Below are 19174 nucleotides of genomic sequence, written 5' to 3'. Positions count from 1 at the left end.
TATGCTGTGTACCATCTTCAAGAAGGTGCTTCCCGCTGCCCAACCTCCTTCCAGGTCCTCGGCCCCTGTGGCTCCTCTTTGCTCCTTGGGCCTAGCTACCTAGCATACTCTTCCCCCTCTCAAATTCTACCCTCTCTCCAGCCCAGCGCAGGCTCTGGGAAACCTCTAGGCTGGTGGTGCACACCCACCTGCTGCTTCATCCCATGGGCAGGTACGCTTGTGAAATCCTTCCCGAGGTGTGTCCCTCTGACCAGCTAATACACCAGTTTGTATTTTAATTTAAATGTATTTAAAGAAAACAGATTATTATTCTATATGTTATATGGAATGCCAAGTTTAATTAAAAAACAATATATAGGATATTGAAATAAAAATCACCAAGATGACTATCACCCAGAATTAATCTCTGTTGATACTGTAATCTATTTTCATTCATATTTTTAAAAAAATATAATTTTGAACATTTAATTTTAGAACTGTCTTATAGGAAAGCTGTAAGAAGAGTACAGAGAACTTCTACATGCACTTTGCCTAAATTTTTCAAGTTTGTTACATAATCCTTATTATTCTCGGCCTATAGGTATCATAAAGTCCTGAAAAAGTGCAAGTATAAAACATAACATTATCAGGGACAGCTTCCTTGTATATTTCCAGATCATTGCTGTGCTATACATTTATATGTGTTATTTTTCCTAGCCATTTGCTGTTAGGTTATATTATTAAACTTTTAATATGTCCGTGTATCTTAAAGACCAAGACCTACTACTACATTTTTGTTTTAGTCTCTTCAGGCTGCCATAACAATAATAGCATAGACCTAGCACCTATAAACAATGAAAATTAATTTCTTACAGTTCTGGAAATTGGAAAGTCCAAGATTAAGGTGTCTGGTGAGAATCGTGTTTCTGGTTCATTGACTACCATCTTCTTGCTGTGTTCTCACATGGCAGAGGAGTGATGGAGATTTCTAGGGGCACTGGTCTTTTATAAAGGCACTGATCCCATCGTGAAGGTTCTGCTGTCATAGCTAATTACCTCCCGAAGACCCTGCCTCTAAAACTCATCACATTGGACATTAGGATTTTTTTTAAAGATTTATTTATTTATGCATACAGAACTGGGGTACAGGCCAGAAGTTCAGGGGCAGCGAGAGGATTCACCAGAGACAGAATGGGGAGTAGAACAGCCCGACTGATGAAGTACACTGCTGAGGGGAGCAGCGGGTGGGTCAGGAGAGGTCTGCTGCCCTCCAGGGCAGGGATCGAACTCATGCTGCAGTGGTTTTAGCTTCTTAGTGCTGTGCTGTAATCCACTGTACCAACAGGGAGGGCCCGGACAATAGGATTTTACATATGAATTTGGGGGAACCATAAATAGTTAGTCTATAGCAATAATCACAGTATAGTTCTTGTATTCAGGGAATTTAATATGAGTATAATACTCTTATTAATCTACAATCCATATTCCAACTTTATTGGTTGTCTCAGTATCCTTGAGATCATTTTTACAATAGTCTAGGATTTGATCTAGATTTATGTGATGTGTTTAGTCGCATTGTCTCTTTGGACTCCTTTAATGTGAAACACTTCCTCAGTCTTTGTCATTATGACATTGACATATTTGGTGAACAAGACCAGTTATTGTGTAGAACGTTCCACAGGCTGGGTCTGCCATTTCCTCATTGTGTTCCTCTAGAACACGATGTGATGAGTCTGTGAACATTTCCTCATTGTGTTCCTCTAGAACACGATGTGATGAGTCTTGGGGTGTCTCCTTCAGAGGCACACGTTTCTATCTGCCCTTCAGTGGTTCTTTTAACATGTCTCCATCAGTTTGAAGCGGGATTTCATTACTTTCTGGCACAACAAAATGGACTGGCCTCATCTTGCTCTTCCCTGGCCTCGTTCTAGGACCTAGTTCATTTTAGTGAATCAGGCAGGATCTGGATGTCATTGTTTCTTTACTGTCCATTTAGTGGCCACCTTTTTATCTACTTACCTCCTTGTCTATTAAGTTGGAGTCATCCTATGTATATACATTTCACAAAATCATAGCATGTCCTAAACATTAAAACATGAGTTTAAGGGGCTGGATCGTATTGGGCCACACGGCTGGACTGCCCCTCATTTAACCACACTCCTGGGTAAGAAGGCAGCTGTGAGCGTCCTCAGCCTGGACCTCCTACCACATGTCAGGGCATCTCTGAGGTTTCCCTAGACTCAGTTCTTAGGAGTGAGATTTTGCAGGACAGTGGTGTACATTTCATGTATGAGTGGGGAAATGGTTTAGATGTTTGAGTACTAAGATGTTAGAGAGGCAACTGTGTTGTTTAGAAATGGGACTGAAGATAAGTTTGGTCTGTGAAAGGCAGTACCTGGAGAGGGTGGGAGCAGCTTATCCTAATGTTAGAGGGGAGGCCCAGGAGCAGCGAGATGAAGGTGGGATGAGCCACGTGTTCAAAGGACTTAGCAGTGATGGGGTGGGGCGCTGTCCCTGGGTCTTCACTGGGAAGAGAAAGAAGCAGAAATTGACTGCAGGGCCTGGGGTACCTAGGGAAGGGAGTACGTAGGCTTTTGTTAGCCCTGCTGTTCTGAGGATGGTGCTTGCAGAGCTGTGGGTCTCCAGGGAGGTTTGGAGTGTAGTGAGGCATGCACCCCCAGTGTTTGCAGCATTCCTCTTTGTCCCCTAGCTTTGTGCCCTGCCTCCATCCTTGGGCTTGGCTTTACCAAGCTGGCTTTGTCCCAGGGGCAGCAGGCCTCAGCGTTGCTCGGTTTCCTTTCATGGTTCTCTAATGCCTGTGGCCTGCTTAGCACAAAGCCTCCTTTTCCTAGGCCTCTGCTCTGGGTTAAGGCCAGGGCAGCGGGGGGGTGGGGGTGGAGGAGCTGGCCCCTAGTCCTGGGGTTCACAGCAGTTCTGGGGCTATAGGGAAGGAGGGCCTGAGGCTTCCCAGCTAGTATCTGGGACTTAGTTCTGTCTGTGGGAGCTTTCCCTGGGGGTAGAATCTGAACTCAGAGATCCAGAGCAATGCAGGGGAGGCTGGAAGAGGGCAGAGGATCAGGACTATGTGTTTAGGGTGCTTGGAACTGTTGGGTGTGGACCTCAGGGAATTGTGGGGAGAGGGAAAAAATGGGAGGTGCCTTGAAGAGAACATGGGATAGCCACTGCTATCTTTATGGCCTGTCTAAGGCCCTAGGTCCTGGAGCAATAGGGCTGCATTGGCATTTATCCTCCCATGTGGGGAGTCCTGGGGGATGGTGGGCCCCAATACTAAGGGTGAGGGATGAGGTGGGCCCTCTCAGTGCCTGGAGGACAGTGCATAGCAACTGATCTCCTCTCCTCTCTCACCCCTTCTCCAGACATCCTTCTATGGCCGCTTCAGGCACTTCCTGGACATCATCGACCCACGCACGCTCTTTGTCACTGAGGTGAGTCATGGCTGTCCTTCTCTGTAGAGGCCCCTTGTCTTGGGACCTTGTCCCTGAGAAGATCTGTGGGTCAACTGTGTGTGTGCTTTCTACACCTTTTCTCATTTCATTCGGATCTCACAACATCCCCTCAAGGTAGAAAGATATCATTATTGTTATTATTTCAAATGTTAGTTAAATGATTACATGAAATGTATGCTCATTACAAAAGTTCACATGGTATAGGTGTGCCAAAGTAGAAGAAAAAAGTTTCCTTTATGCATTCTCCCTACCTGTTCCCTCCCATCACAGGTAATGTTAGACTTATCAAAGTATAATTTGCCTCTTACATGGGCCAGCCTATGACTTTTGATGGACATAATGAATCATGTGAAAATCACCCTGAAGTGTTCCCTCATGCCTCTTTATAATCAGTCTCCCTGGTCCCCTGTCCAGCCTCTGGCAACCACTCATCTCTTTTCTGTCCCTGTGTTTCTAGAATGCAGTGTAAGTAGAACCCTATGCTACGCTGCCTTGGGTCTTTGGCTTCTTTCCCTAGCGTCCTGCTTCTGAGCTCAGTTCATGTTGTCGTACATACCAGCGGTTCACACACCTTGCTGCTGAGGGCTGGCCCATTGAAAGGATGCTCCAGAATTTGTTTATCCACATCCACTTGTTCATGAACACCTGTTTGGAACTATTACAAATGAAACTTCCTGTCTATGGATGGATGTTTTCATTTCTCTAGAGTAAATAACTAGGAATAAGCTCTCTGACTCACGTGTAAGGGTGGTGAGTATGCTTAACTTCATGGGCAACTGCCAGCTGTTGTTCAGAGTGGTAGTGCATTTTACATTCCCATCCACATGCTCAAATGTATTGTCCAACTTATCTCGGCAGTCGCTGGTAATGTGCCTTTATATGCTCTGTATATGCGTTTACCGACATGAAAAGCGTGCACATATACCACAGCAAAACTTCACAGGCACTAACATTGAGCGAGGCAGTATTGTGAGCATTTTACAGGATTAGCTCATCAGACTAATTCCTAGCTACCCCCTGAGGTAGGGGCTATTACAAGTTCCATTTTGCAGATGAGAAAACAGAAATTATGCTTCCTGAACATGGTGCTGGCCATCGGGGAGCCAGGAACGAACCTAGGAAGGCTTGTTTCCAGAACCCTTACTCTTAGACAGTTTGCCTTCCTGTTAGGTAACTTGAGTTTAGGGAATGCTCCCAAGGCTGCTCAGCCAGCAGAAGGCCCAGGCCTTGCTCTGGGCTCCCACATACCCAACTTCTCTGCACATCTCTGTGGTGAACACTGGCTTGCTTCATCTCCGGAGTTGACTAGCTTTGGGAAAAGAAAACTGTGAAGGAAAGAAGCATGAGGTCTACCAGGCATCTGAGCATAGGGCCATTGTTCCTGGACAAATAGCCTAGTGTGGTGAAATGCGGGAATTACCTCCTAGGTTGTTTCCTCTTGCATTTCTGCAGAAAAGAGAGGGGACTCAGCTGTTTTACTGGCTGGTCTTACCTGCCCTCTGGACCAACTGCCTCTTGAGGGCAAGGCTGCTGTACTTCTGGGTTTTGACTGGATTCTCCTAAGGAGCTGTGTCATCTATGTGATAATACAAAAGTGTGGAGAAGCACCAATCTAGAGAACCTAGTTATCTAGTCTAGGTTATATTTTTCTAAGTTCAGAATGGGGCAAAAGTAGGCACAGTGTGACATAAATTCTGTCATAAATGCCCCCTGCTTGATGGAAAACAGAGGCCAGTGCTTAACTCAATGATGGAGGTGCTAGTGATCGTCTTTGAGGCTTGCTGAACAATGGTGGAGAGAGTCTTGGGAAACTGGGAGAAATTTCAGTGATCTCCAGATTACCAAAAGCAAGCAGGGGCTTTGGGGTGGACGGCCAGCTACAGGGTAGCACCTGCCTGCCCTCCTCTCACCCTGCCCGTTTCATTTTGCTACTCTCCTCCTGGACTCAGGTTCTCTTTTCAACTCACATTTTGAAAGGCCCCCGTATTCTTATACCTTACTAAACCATTTTTGGCCCGTTTCTCCTATCAGTAATTGAATTATCAAAGCACTATTTAGTGATGTGAAATAACTAATAACTAATTTTAGAATATATTTCAAATTTCATATTCTTTCCTCTAATGCAAAGACATTCAAAGACTCTGACAAGCTTCACAGAAATATCTGCACACCTTCTCTTCCCTGCACCCTGGCTGGGGACTGCTTCTGCACTATGTGCTGGTCTTTCAGAAAGTGTCCACTCACAAATGGTCTAAGCCCTAAATCCTGAGGGCCTTCAGGGGCAGGCCTTCAGGCCTTCTCTGGTTCTAGTTCAGGCAGCATGCATAGCAAAGCCATTTGCATAGAATCATTGAGAAATTAGAAGCATGGAAAGGAAGGAAGTTCTCCCTGAGCTTCTCCCCCAAGAACTAATGCTACCAGGGGGAACAGGCACCCCTCCTGTGGGCCTCATGTCCATGGCTCATGTCAGCAAAATGCTGTCCTCTTCAGGGCCTTTGGCTGGTATCTTGGGAGAAGGCATGGGTAGTGACTGACCGGATCTGGACAGGTCCCTGTGTCTGTGGGGGTGGGAGAAGCGTACAGCTCTCGAGGTGGCTCTGGACCTGGAGCTTCCTGCAGTAGAAAGATCCTGGGTAACTTGAACCAGTTGGGGACCGGTTTTGAGGGGCATCAGCTTGGTCAATGGACAGAGTCATCTCGAGGGAGTTTTGCAGCTACTGCTTTGTCATTAATAACCGACCAGGCTTTACAAAGTTTCCAGCCTTTGTATGTGTAATGAGGCAGAAGGAATTTTATTTACTGTAACTTCTTCTAGGAAGAAGGCTGTCTTTGTTCGAGGAGTATATTGAGCAGATCTTCAGAGGAGGAGGTTGGTTTACTTGACCGGGGGTGGGGGGGACTCCCACCATCAGTACTGGAAGCTATCAGCAAGGTATATCTGGCTCATGAAATCTCTGCAGCTGTTGATTATCCAGGAACAGGGTGGTGGTATGGGTCCGTGAGTCTCCTGTCGTGGCGCAGTGTGTCAGGATCAGGCCTGGGAAGGGAAACCACCAGGAACTGGAAGAAGTCTCCACTTTGGCCACGCACACAGGTACTGGGTTAGATCTAGCCCTAAGGTGAGGCTATACCTTCTGACATCTCAGTTACTGTTAACTATGGACTGACAATGAAAGGACTTGGCTGAATTCAATCATTATTTAAGAAAAGATGTTTTTCAGATTATCATCCTGAGGTACACAGAGTATTAACTGAAACAGTGTTACTAACAGAAGGGAGCATTGGGTGTAGTATAGAATAATAAGTAATTGTACTGATGTAGGAAACCAGGATTCTCACTGTGGGAGTAGGAGATACAAATATGGAGTAGAAGAAAAGACAAATGAATTGGAAGTATCAGTGTGAACTCATGATTTGGACACATACACACATGTAGGAACCTGCACACATGCACACAGGAACCTGCACACAGGCACACATGTACACAGTTACATTTTTATTTTCCAATCTCATGTTCCAGGGTACAACTCTGTTCAAAGAAAGGGTGTCAAAGCAAAGTCACTCCAACAATGAACACATTTATCACTCAGATCTTGCTCTCTAAATGCTACTACTTAAAGGAGCTAAAGCTTCTTGGAAAGATGGTCAAATTCACATCAGGGATAAAGAGCGTCACTACAGAAAGTAAGAAAGTGCTGAAAGGATAGTGAAGACACAGCAACAGGAATATCTGTATTCCACATTGGGACAATTTGAGGATTGAGATGAATAAAAGCAATGGATAACACATGGAATAATAGTAGCAATAATACTAATCCATGAATCCATACACTACTAAAAATCTGGAGAAAGAAGATCTTCCTGACAGAAGAATGCCAAGTGATAAATGTGGAGGGAAATAACCAGGCCACCTTGCAGACGCTGTCACTGTGGGCCCCACTGTGTTCTTGGACATCACTATTGAGGGCAAGCCCTGAGCTGTATCTCCTTCAAGCTGTTGGCAGGCAAAGTTCCAAAGGCAGTAGAAAACTTCCATGCTTTGAGCATTGGGGACAAAGGATTTGACTATAAAGTTTCCTGCTTTCACAGAATTAGTCCAGGATTTGTGTGCCAGGGTGGTGATGTCACACTTCATGATGACATTGGCAGTAAGGCCATTAAGGGGAGACATTCGTTGATGACAATTTCATCCTGAAGCATACAGTTCCCAGCATCTTGTCCATGGCAAATACTGGACCTGGCACCTATGGTTCCCAGTTTTTCATCAGCCAAAGTTTGAGTGGCTGGATGGAAAGCCAGTGGTCTTCGGCAAGGTGAGTGAGAGCATGAAGGTGAGTAGAAGCCATAGAGAGATTTGGGTCCAGGACTGCCAGACCAGCAAGATCACCATTTTTGACTGTGGACAGGTCTAATAAATTGACTAACCACCAGACCATTCCTTTTGGAGCTCAGGAGATCACCCCTTCCTCCCTACCTGCTTCAAATATCCTATAATATTTATACTCTCCTGAGAGTTCATTTAGTTCTGTATTTTCTTATCCCCTTCCAAATCTACTTGATTTGCAGAGTTAAGTTTCTGATTATGATATAAAATGTAAGCAACAACAACAACAAAAAGGAAATAACCATTGTGTTATTTGAAATATAACTGATTCTGGATCCTCCCTGGTGGCACAAGGGTTAAAGTGCAGCACTATGAAGCTATCTATCACTTCCACACAGTTGATCCTGGCCAGGGAGCTGACCCACATGGCCAGCAGAGCTCTCCTGACCCACCTGCTGCTCCCCTCAGCAGTGTACTTCATCATTCTGCCTGTTCTGCTCCCCACTTTGTCTCTGGTGAATCCTATCACTGCCCCTGCACCTCTGGCCTATACCCCAGCTCCTCTATACATAGATAAATAAATGTTTTGTTTTTTTTTTTCTTAAAGATTTATTTATTTCCTCATACAGAACTGGGGTACAGGCCAGAGATGCAGAGGGTGAGAGGATTCACCAGAGAGAGAGCGGGGAGCAGAACAGGCAGATCGACGAAGTACACTGCTGAGGGGAGCAATGGGCGGGTCAGCAGAGGTCTGCCTCGCCACGTGGTCTCCTCCAGGGCAGGCGGCTGCGGACAGGCGGGGATCAAACTCATGCGGAAATGGCTTAAGCTTCTCAGTGCTGCGCTTTAACCCACTGCACCACCAGGGAGGGCTCTAAATAAATGTATATATATAAATGTATATATATAACTGATTCTAGCCAGGATCTTGAATGAATACTATTGCCATAAAATAAAACATGATAATCATATTGGGAAACATGATAAACATACGCTCAACTAACACCATACTGAAATTACTTAGCAAGTACAAGAGGAAAACTCACCTTTACAATGAAGATCCTGGAGGATGCCCTTTTAACCAGGTGACCAAACATCATTAAAAATGAAAACTACCGATGTGAAGTGATTCTGGTGTTAACACCTGAACACAGAAACACAGTAAAGTCTAAAGTAGAAAATAAAAATAGTTCATTATCCCATCTGCCAGAAATAATCGCCATGTAAATGTACAAAGTTAAGATGGCTTATATAACATGTGTATATGTGAGATACATATATGTATATAGACATAGAAACAAATGCACACAGAATGTATATAGAACATACATAATGTGTACATATGCATATGTATGTATGTGTATATACAAATATATACACATAGAATCATATGTAACATCTTTGTATACATGACATGTATTTTTTCCCATGTAGCTATCACAAGCATTTTTGGGGTTGTGTTTCAAAGTATATTTAATTACAAAGTAATTCAAAATAATCTATTCTATAATTAAGATTTTTCCAGTTGTTGACCACCATTTGGATGGTTTCAAGTCTTCCTCTGTTGTAAATAATATTGTACTAAATTTCCTTGTACATAAATGTCCGTGTGTTCCTCTTTTTCTGCGGAAAGCTCCTAGAGTGTGGTTTCTGAGTGCCGTTTTAGGCTTTTGACATATCTTGCCAAATTGCCTTTCAGGTTGTGTTCGCCTTCACCATGATCACATCAGCTTATATTCTCAATAGTGAGTGAAGCATCCATTTAAGTTTATTCTAAATGACATCGGGTAGTCTAAATTTAAAATACTTAGTGGATTTCTCATTTAAAAAATCCTGAAATGTCAAATTGCATTTCAAATTCTTGCCCATTTGCAATATATACATTTTGGGCCCATTTATTTTATTGACCATATTGACTGTCAACTTTTTGTTTCTACCTCATTCATATCCAATCTTTATAATTTTTAAATTCAACTCTTAGAGCATAAATAGCCATCCCTGTAAACTTTTAGGTCTAACAGGATTTCTTATCTACATCCTTTGTGTCCAGGACATAGTGTCTTAGAATCCTGGGATTCCATAACTGGTATCACCATTGAGGGACTTTTGTCAACTGCTTTGAAACCTTGATTCCTGGTGTTGACTATACCCTCTACTTCTCCCAGAAACCTCGGTCATTATCTTTGTTGAATGCTCATGGTGTGTGGCCTTGTGTTGGTGATGGCTTTGCTGGTCCTGCAATTACCTAAAACCAGTGCCGTGTCCCCTAACCTGGCAATCTGTGACAGATGACATGGGGTCACATGACCTCAGAGAGGGGCAGCCCAAATGCTCTGTGACTATTCAGAGGAGCAAGGAAACATTTCTGGAAGATTCCTGGAGAGAGTAGCACTGAATGTTAATGGATGGACGGGAACAATGTAGGCTGTTGGGGAGGAAGGGTGTCCATGGCAGTGAGGCCCGGGGAGGTTCAGAGGCAGGATGCCAGTACCACCCAGATGGTGGGTGGGTCCTTTTGCCAGAAGGGGGTGGAATATTTCTGGGTGCGCCTCACATTCTGTCCAGGTACTGTCATTCCTACTGTATATTTGATGTACTAAACAGCATTATAGCAAATGGACTATTAAATTCATTTAGACATCTTCCTTTAGCCAAACAGGGATTACATTCAGTTTGCATTTAGTTTGGGAATGGCCTAGGGTGCCCCTCCTTAAAGTTTAGTTTTGTTCCTGAGAATTCTTTCCCTGCCTTTCTTTTTTGTGCCCTTCCCCCATCCCTCCATCCCCCTTCCTGGCCACCATGGCACCCTGCTCTCCGACTACCACCTGTCCACTGCAAGCCCACCACTGCTGCGTGTTCCTCCCACTTGGGGCCCTGGGTGAGACCAAGGGACCAAGATTCTCCTCTGTTAAATTTACTGCAGCTGGAGCAGACCTCCCAGATGCTTGTATTTCTGGAAAGAACTAGAGATCATGCCCCTGTCAGATACCAGGAGACTCACTGTGACGCTCTCTGGCTGGTGAGCCAGACTTGGGCAGGCTGGTGCTGGAGTCTGGGAAGCCCCGGGCTGGGTGTCCCTCCCCCTGGCTGTGGGCTCCACAGAAGGGCTCACACTTGTCTCTGGGCCAGCCTGTCTCTCATGGTCTTTGCATTCAGGGGCTGACTGCCATTTGTTCCTGGTTGAAAAGACTTCCTGCAGAGTTCACACTACCACTGCCTCCTGTTTTCCCCACCTCAGGGCTCTTCCACCAGCCTCACAATACATTGAGGTGAGATGAGGGTTTAAAGCAAGGAGACCCACCTTTCCCTTCAGTGGCCTTCTCTAGGGTGGAAGACAGCCCCAGAACAGCCAGCCCTCGGGCACCTCTCCACAAAAGTGGTATGTGAGCCTCTGATTGTGAGGTGCCATGTGGAGGCAGGCTGAGGGGGTGGCTGAGGGTTGTGAGGCCCAGTGGCACACAAGCACGTTCTAGCTTCCTTCAGTCCTGGATTCTCAGACTTGTCTTTAGGAACTTTGGGTTTAGTTCTCCCTCGATCGGTGCCAAGATGGGGCTCTTTGGAGCTTATCCTTGTGGCGGGAGGGCTCCCTTTGAAGACCGTGTCAAATGAGATGGAATCTGGCCAGGTTGTTATAGGAACTCAAGAGATCCCTGGAGTGGGAAAATAATGAGAACACGGGGCCATTCACCATTGAGCCCTGGAAAGTGGAGCATTCATTGTGTGGGGGCAGAGACTGGCCGAGGGAGGAAGCTGGCTAGGGGTGGGGAGTTTGTTGCATCCCTAGGAGACTCTGGGGGTGCCGGGGGGCGGCATGGTAAGGGTCTGTCTAAACTCTGAACTCAAATACTAAACCACTCATCTAGTTAAAAGGATTTTGTTGAAAAAAAAAAAAACGTGTCAGGTCTTAGAAAGACTTCATCTCTTTCTGGCAGTGGCTAGCCTCTGTGGTAAGTTTATAAGTGATTTATAATGATTTTTTCTGCTTTTCCATTTTTTTCCTTAATATTTTCTCTAAAAGCATCGATTAACTGGGGAGGGGGGAATTCCCCAAATACAAAGCTTTCTGCATTCTGGAAATAAATTCTGAGAAAGGACTCTGGAATTTAGGAATTAACATTTCAAAATACATTTGAAAGAGCAGGAGCTGGACTTTCCAGCAGGGTGGCTGCTCCTCAGTCATAAGTTCTCCTGGCTGCACCAGCATGGGGCCCTTCACACACAGGCTGATGGTCAGGCTGATGGTCGGGCAGCCCAGCTGGCTTGTCTGGGTGGAGGGGTAGTTAGGCCTGCAATTGCAGTACAGGCTGTGGCTGTTCCTTTCCATCTGACATGACTGCCCTGCCAGCTGGCCCAGCACCCCTCCTCACCCCCCCACCCTGGCCTGCCCCCCTGGGTGCCTGTCCTAGTGCTGCGTCCTCCTTTAGTCAAGGGGTTCCCCTTCCAACCTCAGTTGTCCTCAGCCTGCCTTATTCCTCTGCCAGAGTGGGGCAGGGTGACATCACTGGTTTTCTACCCCCCACTCTGAGGACCCTCACGTGACCTTGACATGGTCTGCTACGCATCACTGTTGTCTGTTTAGGGATATTTAAGGATTGAGACAAATACTTGTGCTGTGTAACCACCACTTCGATAAGACATTGAACTTTCTTCCCTCACGCCCCTCCTGAGTCAGTACCCCCTGCCAAAGGTAACATTAGCATGGTGAGTTTTGCTTCTTTTGTACTTTATATGTACTATTTGGCCTCTTATCTTTATGCATATTAGACTTTATTGCTATGTAGCAAATCACCCCAAAAATTAGTGGCTTAAATGGCACTCAATTCTTTTGCTCACTGATCTTCAGCTTGGACAGGGCTCTGAAGCACTGGCAAGGGTGGCTTGAAGGCTCACTTGAATGGCGTATTAGTTGGGGCTGACATCAGCTGGTGGCTTCAGTTCCTACCCAGATAGTCTCTCCATAGGCTGCTCGGGCTTCCTTATATCTGATGGCTAAGGCCAAAGGCAAGGACCACCCCAAGAGAACAAGGCAGAAGACAAGGCATTTTATGACCTAGGGCCGTACTCAATTTGTTGAGGCCTTCTCAAAGGCCCGCCTGGGATCAAGTTGTGGGGTCGGGGATGGGTATGATATAGACTCTACCTCTTGACTGGGATGTGGGAAGTTTCCTAAGAAGCACAGGGGATGGGAGATATTAGGATGATCTTTTTTGGACAATAAATTCTTTCACATTGTTTGTGAGATTCATTCACATTGTTGTGTGTGTTTGTAACTTAGTCTTTCTGTTGCTGTAGAAAGTTTCATATGTGTGTGCATATGAAACAATTTGCTTTTCCAGTCTACTGTTGACATTTGAGTTTCCAGTTTTGGACTGTTGATTAGTGCTGCTATGAATATTCTTATACAAATCTTTTGGTGAACAAAGACTGCCTTCCAGCACTATTGCTGTTTCTTTAGCTTTTTAAAAAAATCATACAATTCAATCCTCCTTTTTTCCCTTCTCTCTCCCTATCAGTTATTGTAGCCATATGTACTTTAGTATGTAAATCTCTGCTAGTGTTTTTAAAATGTTGAAAAGAAATTATATATGTATTACATAAATATGTTCTATATTAAAACTTTAAATATTACAGTTAAGATCACATTTTCTTCTGACACTTCTTGTCAAATCTGGGCTCTTTCCTCTTATCTCAGTGTAACCCCTGTCACCAATTTGGCAGGTCTTATCCTAGAGCTTTTTCCGACATTTACACATATAAATATTCTCATGGAAAATATTGTTCTCTATGTGTGCATGAGTTTTGTTTGTTTAGTATATTCAATGGCATCATATGGATCTGTCATTTGCTTTTGCATTCAAAAAAATATGTTGGAGACATGGCCATGGAATCACATGTTGCTCAACACTACTTTTAAAACTGCCAGTTAATATTCCAAGTGTTATCATACCACTGTCCTTTAGCCCTTCCTCTCTGGAAGGACATTTAGGTGGAGGGCAGGCCTTGCAGGCTGAGTATTTCAGACTTGATTGATTCTAATGGTCTGCTACAAGAAGAAGCATTGTGAGAGCCCCTGGATCTGTGTCTCTCAACATTTTTTTATTTCCCCTGCAGAGACGTCTCAGAGAGGCAGTACAGTTGCTGGAGGACTACAAGCATGGGACCCTGCGCCCAGGGGTCACCAATGAACAGGTAATTGTTGAAGACTGGGACAGGAGAGAAGGTGGCAAATTCATAGCCCGTCTCCTGCAGCCAGAACCATGTGGCTTCCCTTCAGTGTCCTCATCCACTACAACTTGGTGTTCTGTTCTTCTGAGGGGATCCTCAGTTCTCTTCAACAGCAAGGTCTGGTAGTGATAAAGCTGAATAAAGCCAAAGGCAGTGGTTCGCTGGAGATGATGTGCATCCTTCCCCAAGTCTCCATCAGTGAGATCACAGTGGTAGCTTGAAATCAGTCACAAGGGGAGTATTTACAACATGGAAACTGGCAAATGCTATGAATTCCTTTCCCAAAGCTGACTATTACAACCCTAAATGTACTTTCCTCTTCTCCCCTCATCACTCCCTCAACAGATGTAGCACAGTTTTGAGGTCTATAGATGTTCAATATTCATTATTATTATAATTAGATAACTAAATTTTACTATACATTGATTGTGTCCTCCTGATTATATTTCCTCTCTTTTTCAACTTAATGTTTTGATCTGGAGTTAATAATTGCCTCATTTTTCTTTCTGTTGTCACTAATTCTTTAGGGGCTCTCTAGCAATATTTCAATATTTTCAGTGCTTCTTTTCAATTTGGAGACTCTTGTCCTTCAGTTCCATTTTTTTCTTTTCTGGAGCCTACCTTCTGCAGTTCCAGGACTTCCTCTTAGTGTACAACTTCATTTTTGTAGAACACCCTACTTCGTAACTTCCTGAAAAAAAAAAAGAGTAAATGGAAAGAAAATTTTTAGTTGTTTTAGTTCAAAAAAATTGTAATTCTTCACTCAGCCTTAATTGATAGTTTAGATGAGGAGAAAATTCTAGGTTGACAATCATTGGATTGTCTTTGGAAGATATGATGCTATTTCATTCCAGATTTTTTATAAGTGACCAGTTTTCTCTTTTTGGGAAAATAAATAGATTTTTAGTAAATGACCCAGCAGAGAGAAAGAAGCATCCCTTGCAGAGAACATGCTGAAGGAGTCAGTAGTGCAGCAGTCAATTACATAGATTCAGTTCTTCTATAAGGCTGATAAACCTCCAGCATCTGGGGGACACAGGTGAGGGTCAAAAGCATCACTTTCCTATGTCACAATGCTACCCCTTTTATATTTAATTACTTGGGTTCCTGTTTTGTGACTCCCCCCCCCCCAGCCCCATTAACCTGAAAACCCATCTCTGTTATTTCTGGTGAATTTTCTTATATTATTTATTTGATATTTCCCTCTCATTTTGGAGCTCCTATTAGAATAGCCCTGAGATTTCCTTATCTTTATTTTCCTTTTCTGTTCCACCACTTTGTCCTTCTGCTTGGCTTTGCAGGAAATTTCCTTGAGCTTATTTTCAACACTTAGCTAGTATAATTTTAATTTCTGAGAGCTATTTCAATTATTTACTTTCTTTATATTGTAGAATCCTCTTCCTATTTTGTGAATGTGGTGTTATCTCATTTCTCTGCATTCTGGAAGCCAAGTAGGGGAAGGAGTCTACTTGGCTTCCCAAGTAGAAGAATCCCAATATCCACCCAGCATCACGTTCATGAAGTTTCTGATTTTTAGTGTCACCTAATCCCACCCTCCACTGTGCTAGTGGTTCAAAACTTGGAGTCAGTCGCTTGGATTCAGTTTTTCAAGAAGGTTGATAAACCTCCACATCTGGGGAATACAGGTGAGGGTCATACATGTCACCCTTCTATGCAGGGAAAGCTGGGTATTCTCCTAAACTGAGTGCAGACTTTGAACCAATCCTCTGCGTTTAGCCCTTTGAGTAACCATTTTCCCTTGTGGTACCTGGTACCTCCAAGTCTTGAGCTTGACCGGTGTCCTGCTGGCTCCTTCAGCCTGCCCTCTGCAAGGGCTGAATGGGTTACTAAAAATCTATTCATTTTCCATCCCCAACTTGCTGCCATCACCTCCCCCTGCTCTATAGTCTGTTTTTCCCTCCTGGTAACTCCAAGGTGCTGCCCTGTTTTCTTTTAATACCTTTAGGTACAAAGGCCAGGCTGAGGCTTTCTGCTGCCAACATGAAGCAGTAGTTCTTGGCGGTACTTTCTGGCTGAGGTGGCTTAGTCATCAGTCCTCCCCAGTCCAGTTAATTCCATTATGCACATAGAACGCCTTTAGGTCAGGCTGAGGACTAGGGTCTAGGCAAGGGAGCAAGAAGAAGTTGGTGAGGATCTTGCTTCCTGGATCCCCAAGAATTCAGGCAATGAGAAGGAAAATATGGCGCTGTGGAATAACAGGGGAAATGGTAATCCTAGTCTAGGGTGCTGGCAGAGGTTTCTCACCTGAGATCTGAAGGAGGAGAAAAGGCTAGTGAGGAGGAGGTGCTGGAGCAGAAGCAATCTAGATGAGGAAGCGTGTTGTGAGCACAGACCAAGCCCCTCCTGAGTGAGGAGAGTGCTCAGCAGCAGCAGCATGAGGGGGAAGGAATGTGCAGAGATGCAATGTGGGGCCTGAGGAGCAAGATGTTGCAGCCCCTGGCTAGGCAGGGGCCATCTGCAGCACTGTCACTGCCTGCTGTGTTGGGCCAGCATCAGCAGGGTGGGCGGGCTATGATCTCATACCCACGCTCAGCAGTTCTCCAGCTACCGCCCTGAGGAACCTGGGTGGCCTGACGTGACACGCCCCTCCCGAGCTGGAAGTAGACCTCCCACCTGCCCTTTTCTCAGATATGTCGGGAGTAGGTCCAGGCTCCAAACCCTTCTGGACCCAGAGTCTGTGCTGGCCCAAGCGCCCCTGTGGCTTGGCTTGGCTAAGGTGGCCTCTTGGGATTCCTCTAGCTTCCAGGGTTTGGGGAATAAGGCCATGTTTACCTTTGGTTTCTTCGGTAACTTAAAGTCGCTTGTCCCATTTCCTGGGCCTCCTTTGTCTTTCTGTCCTGAAAGCCCCCATGTATCTCCAGGGTACCAGGAGGGGGGTAGGCAGAGAGCTGGGGGACAGGGCAGCAGGACTTGGCACTAGCTGTGCTTCTCGATTCTGGCTGGCGTTGGTGACGCCTACAGTGTCCCTCTGATGACTGGGTAGCATGGTCCCCGAGGTGTGAGCCTGCTGCTCCGTCCCGCTAATGAGCAGATCCTCTCTCGTCCCCTCTCCGGACTCCCCTACCTTTCACAGGGCTTCCCTCCCCGGGCCTCATCTGTGAAGCCACAGCCCACCCTGGCCTCCACAGACAGGGGCAGCAAGGGGATGTGTGATGACAGGCCAGCTCAGGGGAAGCTCAGCAGTTTGGAGTGAAGGCCAGTTCCCCAGTTCTGGTCCCAGCCTGCCCTGGTCAAGGGTCATGTCTGTGTGGTCTGCAGAGGCCCAGGGTGGTTCCTGATCTCAGTCTGGACAGCAGCCTCGCCTGCTCCTGGGCTCTGTGCCTGCTCCGATGTCCTCTTGCAGGCGTGCGAGTCAGAAGTCTGTGCTGCACCCTGGTGCCTGCAGTCTTGCCCCAATGTGGGTGACCCCCATGCCAGCCTGTTATCTAAACGGCCACCGGCTACAGTGCGGCACAGTGGGAATGTGCATGTGGATTGCTAGTTTGTTCACACCTGATGGCTTTGGCTTGATCTTCTGTGGCGGGTGGCTGATACCTCCTTCCGCAGCTGTTAGCCTGTTACAAAGGTTTGCTACACCAATAAATAATGAGCCCACAGCATAAAATAAAAATAGTGTAAATCACTCTTTGGGCTTGGCAAATAGAAATGATGCACTAAAAATCCTTCTAAGAATTGTAACTATCAGTTAAGTCAGATGGCCAGGGGTGACAACAGTGTAAACCCAGGCATCTGCGTTTCCGGATGTTGACTGCTGCTGGCACTTTATATACTGGGCCCTGCTGATGGTTCACTTTGGATGGATGCGGGTGGGTCCCGTACGGAAGACCCCTCCACGGTGATGAATCGCTGCTGAGTGCTTTCAGCGGAGGCCCAGGGTGGTTCCTGATCTCAGTCTGGACAGCAGCCTCGCCCACTCCGTGCCTGCTCCGATGTCCTCTTGCAGGCGTGCCAGGCACCACATGAAGTGCCAGTGCTTCACACATTTCATCTCAGTCTATCTTCCCAGAAACCCTCTTTGGTAGGGACCTACGCTTGCCCCATTTTCCCACGGAGGCTCAGTGAGGTTTATTCCTCACCTAAGGTCACCCAGCCAGTGTCTAGCAGGACAGGGATCTGACTATAGCCTGTGAAATCCAAGTGGGAGTCTTACTCTCTGAAGGTGGATTTGGAAGGGAATTGAGACAGTGGATAGAATAATGTGCGCACCCCTGGAGGTAGAGTGTTCACAAATGTGGCTGCAGGGAGTGGCCAGAGGACTTTGGTGTCTGTGAAGGCCTCTTAGCCCAGTTCAGCCTGTGCAGTTTCGCTATCAGTGCAGGCTGTGGGCACTTACTGAGCCCTGTATGTAAAAGGTGCTGAGGTCAGTGGACTTTGTTCTGCCTGTTCTGCTCCCCGCTCTGTCTCCGGTGAATCCTCTCACTGCCCCTGCACCTCTGGCCTGTACCCCAGTTCTGTATGCATAAATAGATAAATCTTTAAGGTGGCTGGGCACTGGGGAAGCCAGCATACACCCTGGTTCTGGTCCTCACCACCTGGCACCTATGGTGAGGCAGACACCACAGGGGTAGAAGCCAGGCTGGTGGCTAAGCTGCTGGAGCCAAGGTTAAGCAGGTGGGAGTTAGTGGGGAGATGGCTCTTACAACACAGGTGATGAGAAAGGCTTCAGGGAAGGACACACAGCAGGCCCTCAAGGGCAAGGCAACTGTAGACTGTAAGGAGAGATCCCAGGTGGTGGGAAGGGCTTCCTTGTAAGCCACTGCTAGTAAGTCTTGTAAGTCATTGCTAGTAGGTGGGAAGTGAAGAGCTGAGAGGGAGGGAGAAGAGAGAAGAGGGGAGGGAAGTGGGGGGGGGGAGGAAGTTGGAGAGGAAGTTGGGAAGTTACAAGCCAGATTGTGAAAGTCTGGATGTGTTGTGTGGGTCAAGAGGAAGCCACTGGAAGCTCCAGAGCAAGGGCGTAGCATCGAGTGTACTGTGGTAGGGTCCATCTGGTGGAGTGCCAGGCAGAGGGGGAGGAGGAATGCACTGAAGGAAACCAACTAGAAACTACGGGGTGTTGGGGGGGCAGTCTCTGGAGGCCACTTAGGCTGCTGAGTGGAGGCTCTCACCCATCCTTCTACATTCCCCAGAGACATCTTTATCAGGCACTTGCTCTGCACCC

The 19174-nt window shown here is 46.1% G+C and overlaps 1 protein-coding gene and 1 pseudogene across 2 annotated transcripts in view; both read left to right on the top strand.

Moving 5' to 3' along the window:
• The window catches only part of SFXN5 (sideroflexin 5), a 103279-nt gene that overhangs the window by 7301 nt on the left and 76804 nt on the right, over positions 1-19174 (top strand). For both annotated transcript variants that reach the window (XM_004691521.2, XM_012731561.1), the window contains exons 2-3: positions 3357-3425; positions 13882-13959. In XM_004691521.2, the coding sequence (XP_004691578.1) occupies positions 3357-3425; positions 13882-13959 (147 nt within the window). The remainder of the gene's footprint in view (positions 1-3356; positions 3426-13881; positions 13960-19174) is intronic.
• On the top strand, positions 7088-7858 carry LOC105854243 (annotated as a pseudogene).

This window comes from Condylura cristata, unplaced genomic scaffold, assembly GCF_000260355.1.
Source record: "Condylura cristata isolate star-nosed mole 26May11 unplaced genomic scaffold, ConCri1.0 scaffold00031, whole genome shotgun sequence".
Taxonomy (NCBI): Eukaryota; Metazoa; Chordata; class Mammalia; order Eulipotyphla; family Talpidae; genus Condylura; species Condylura cristata.
Note: the sequence above shows the minus strand (reverse complement) of the source record. Positions and strands in the feature narration are given on the sequence as shown.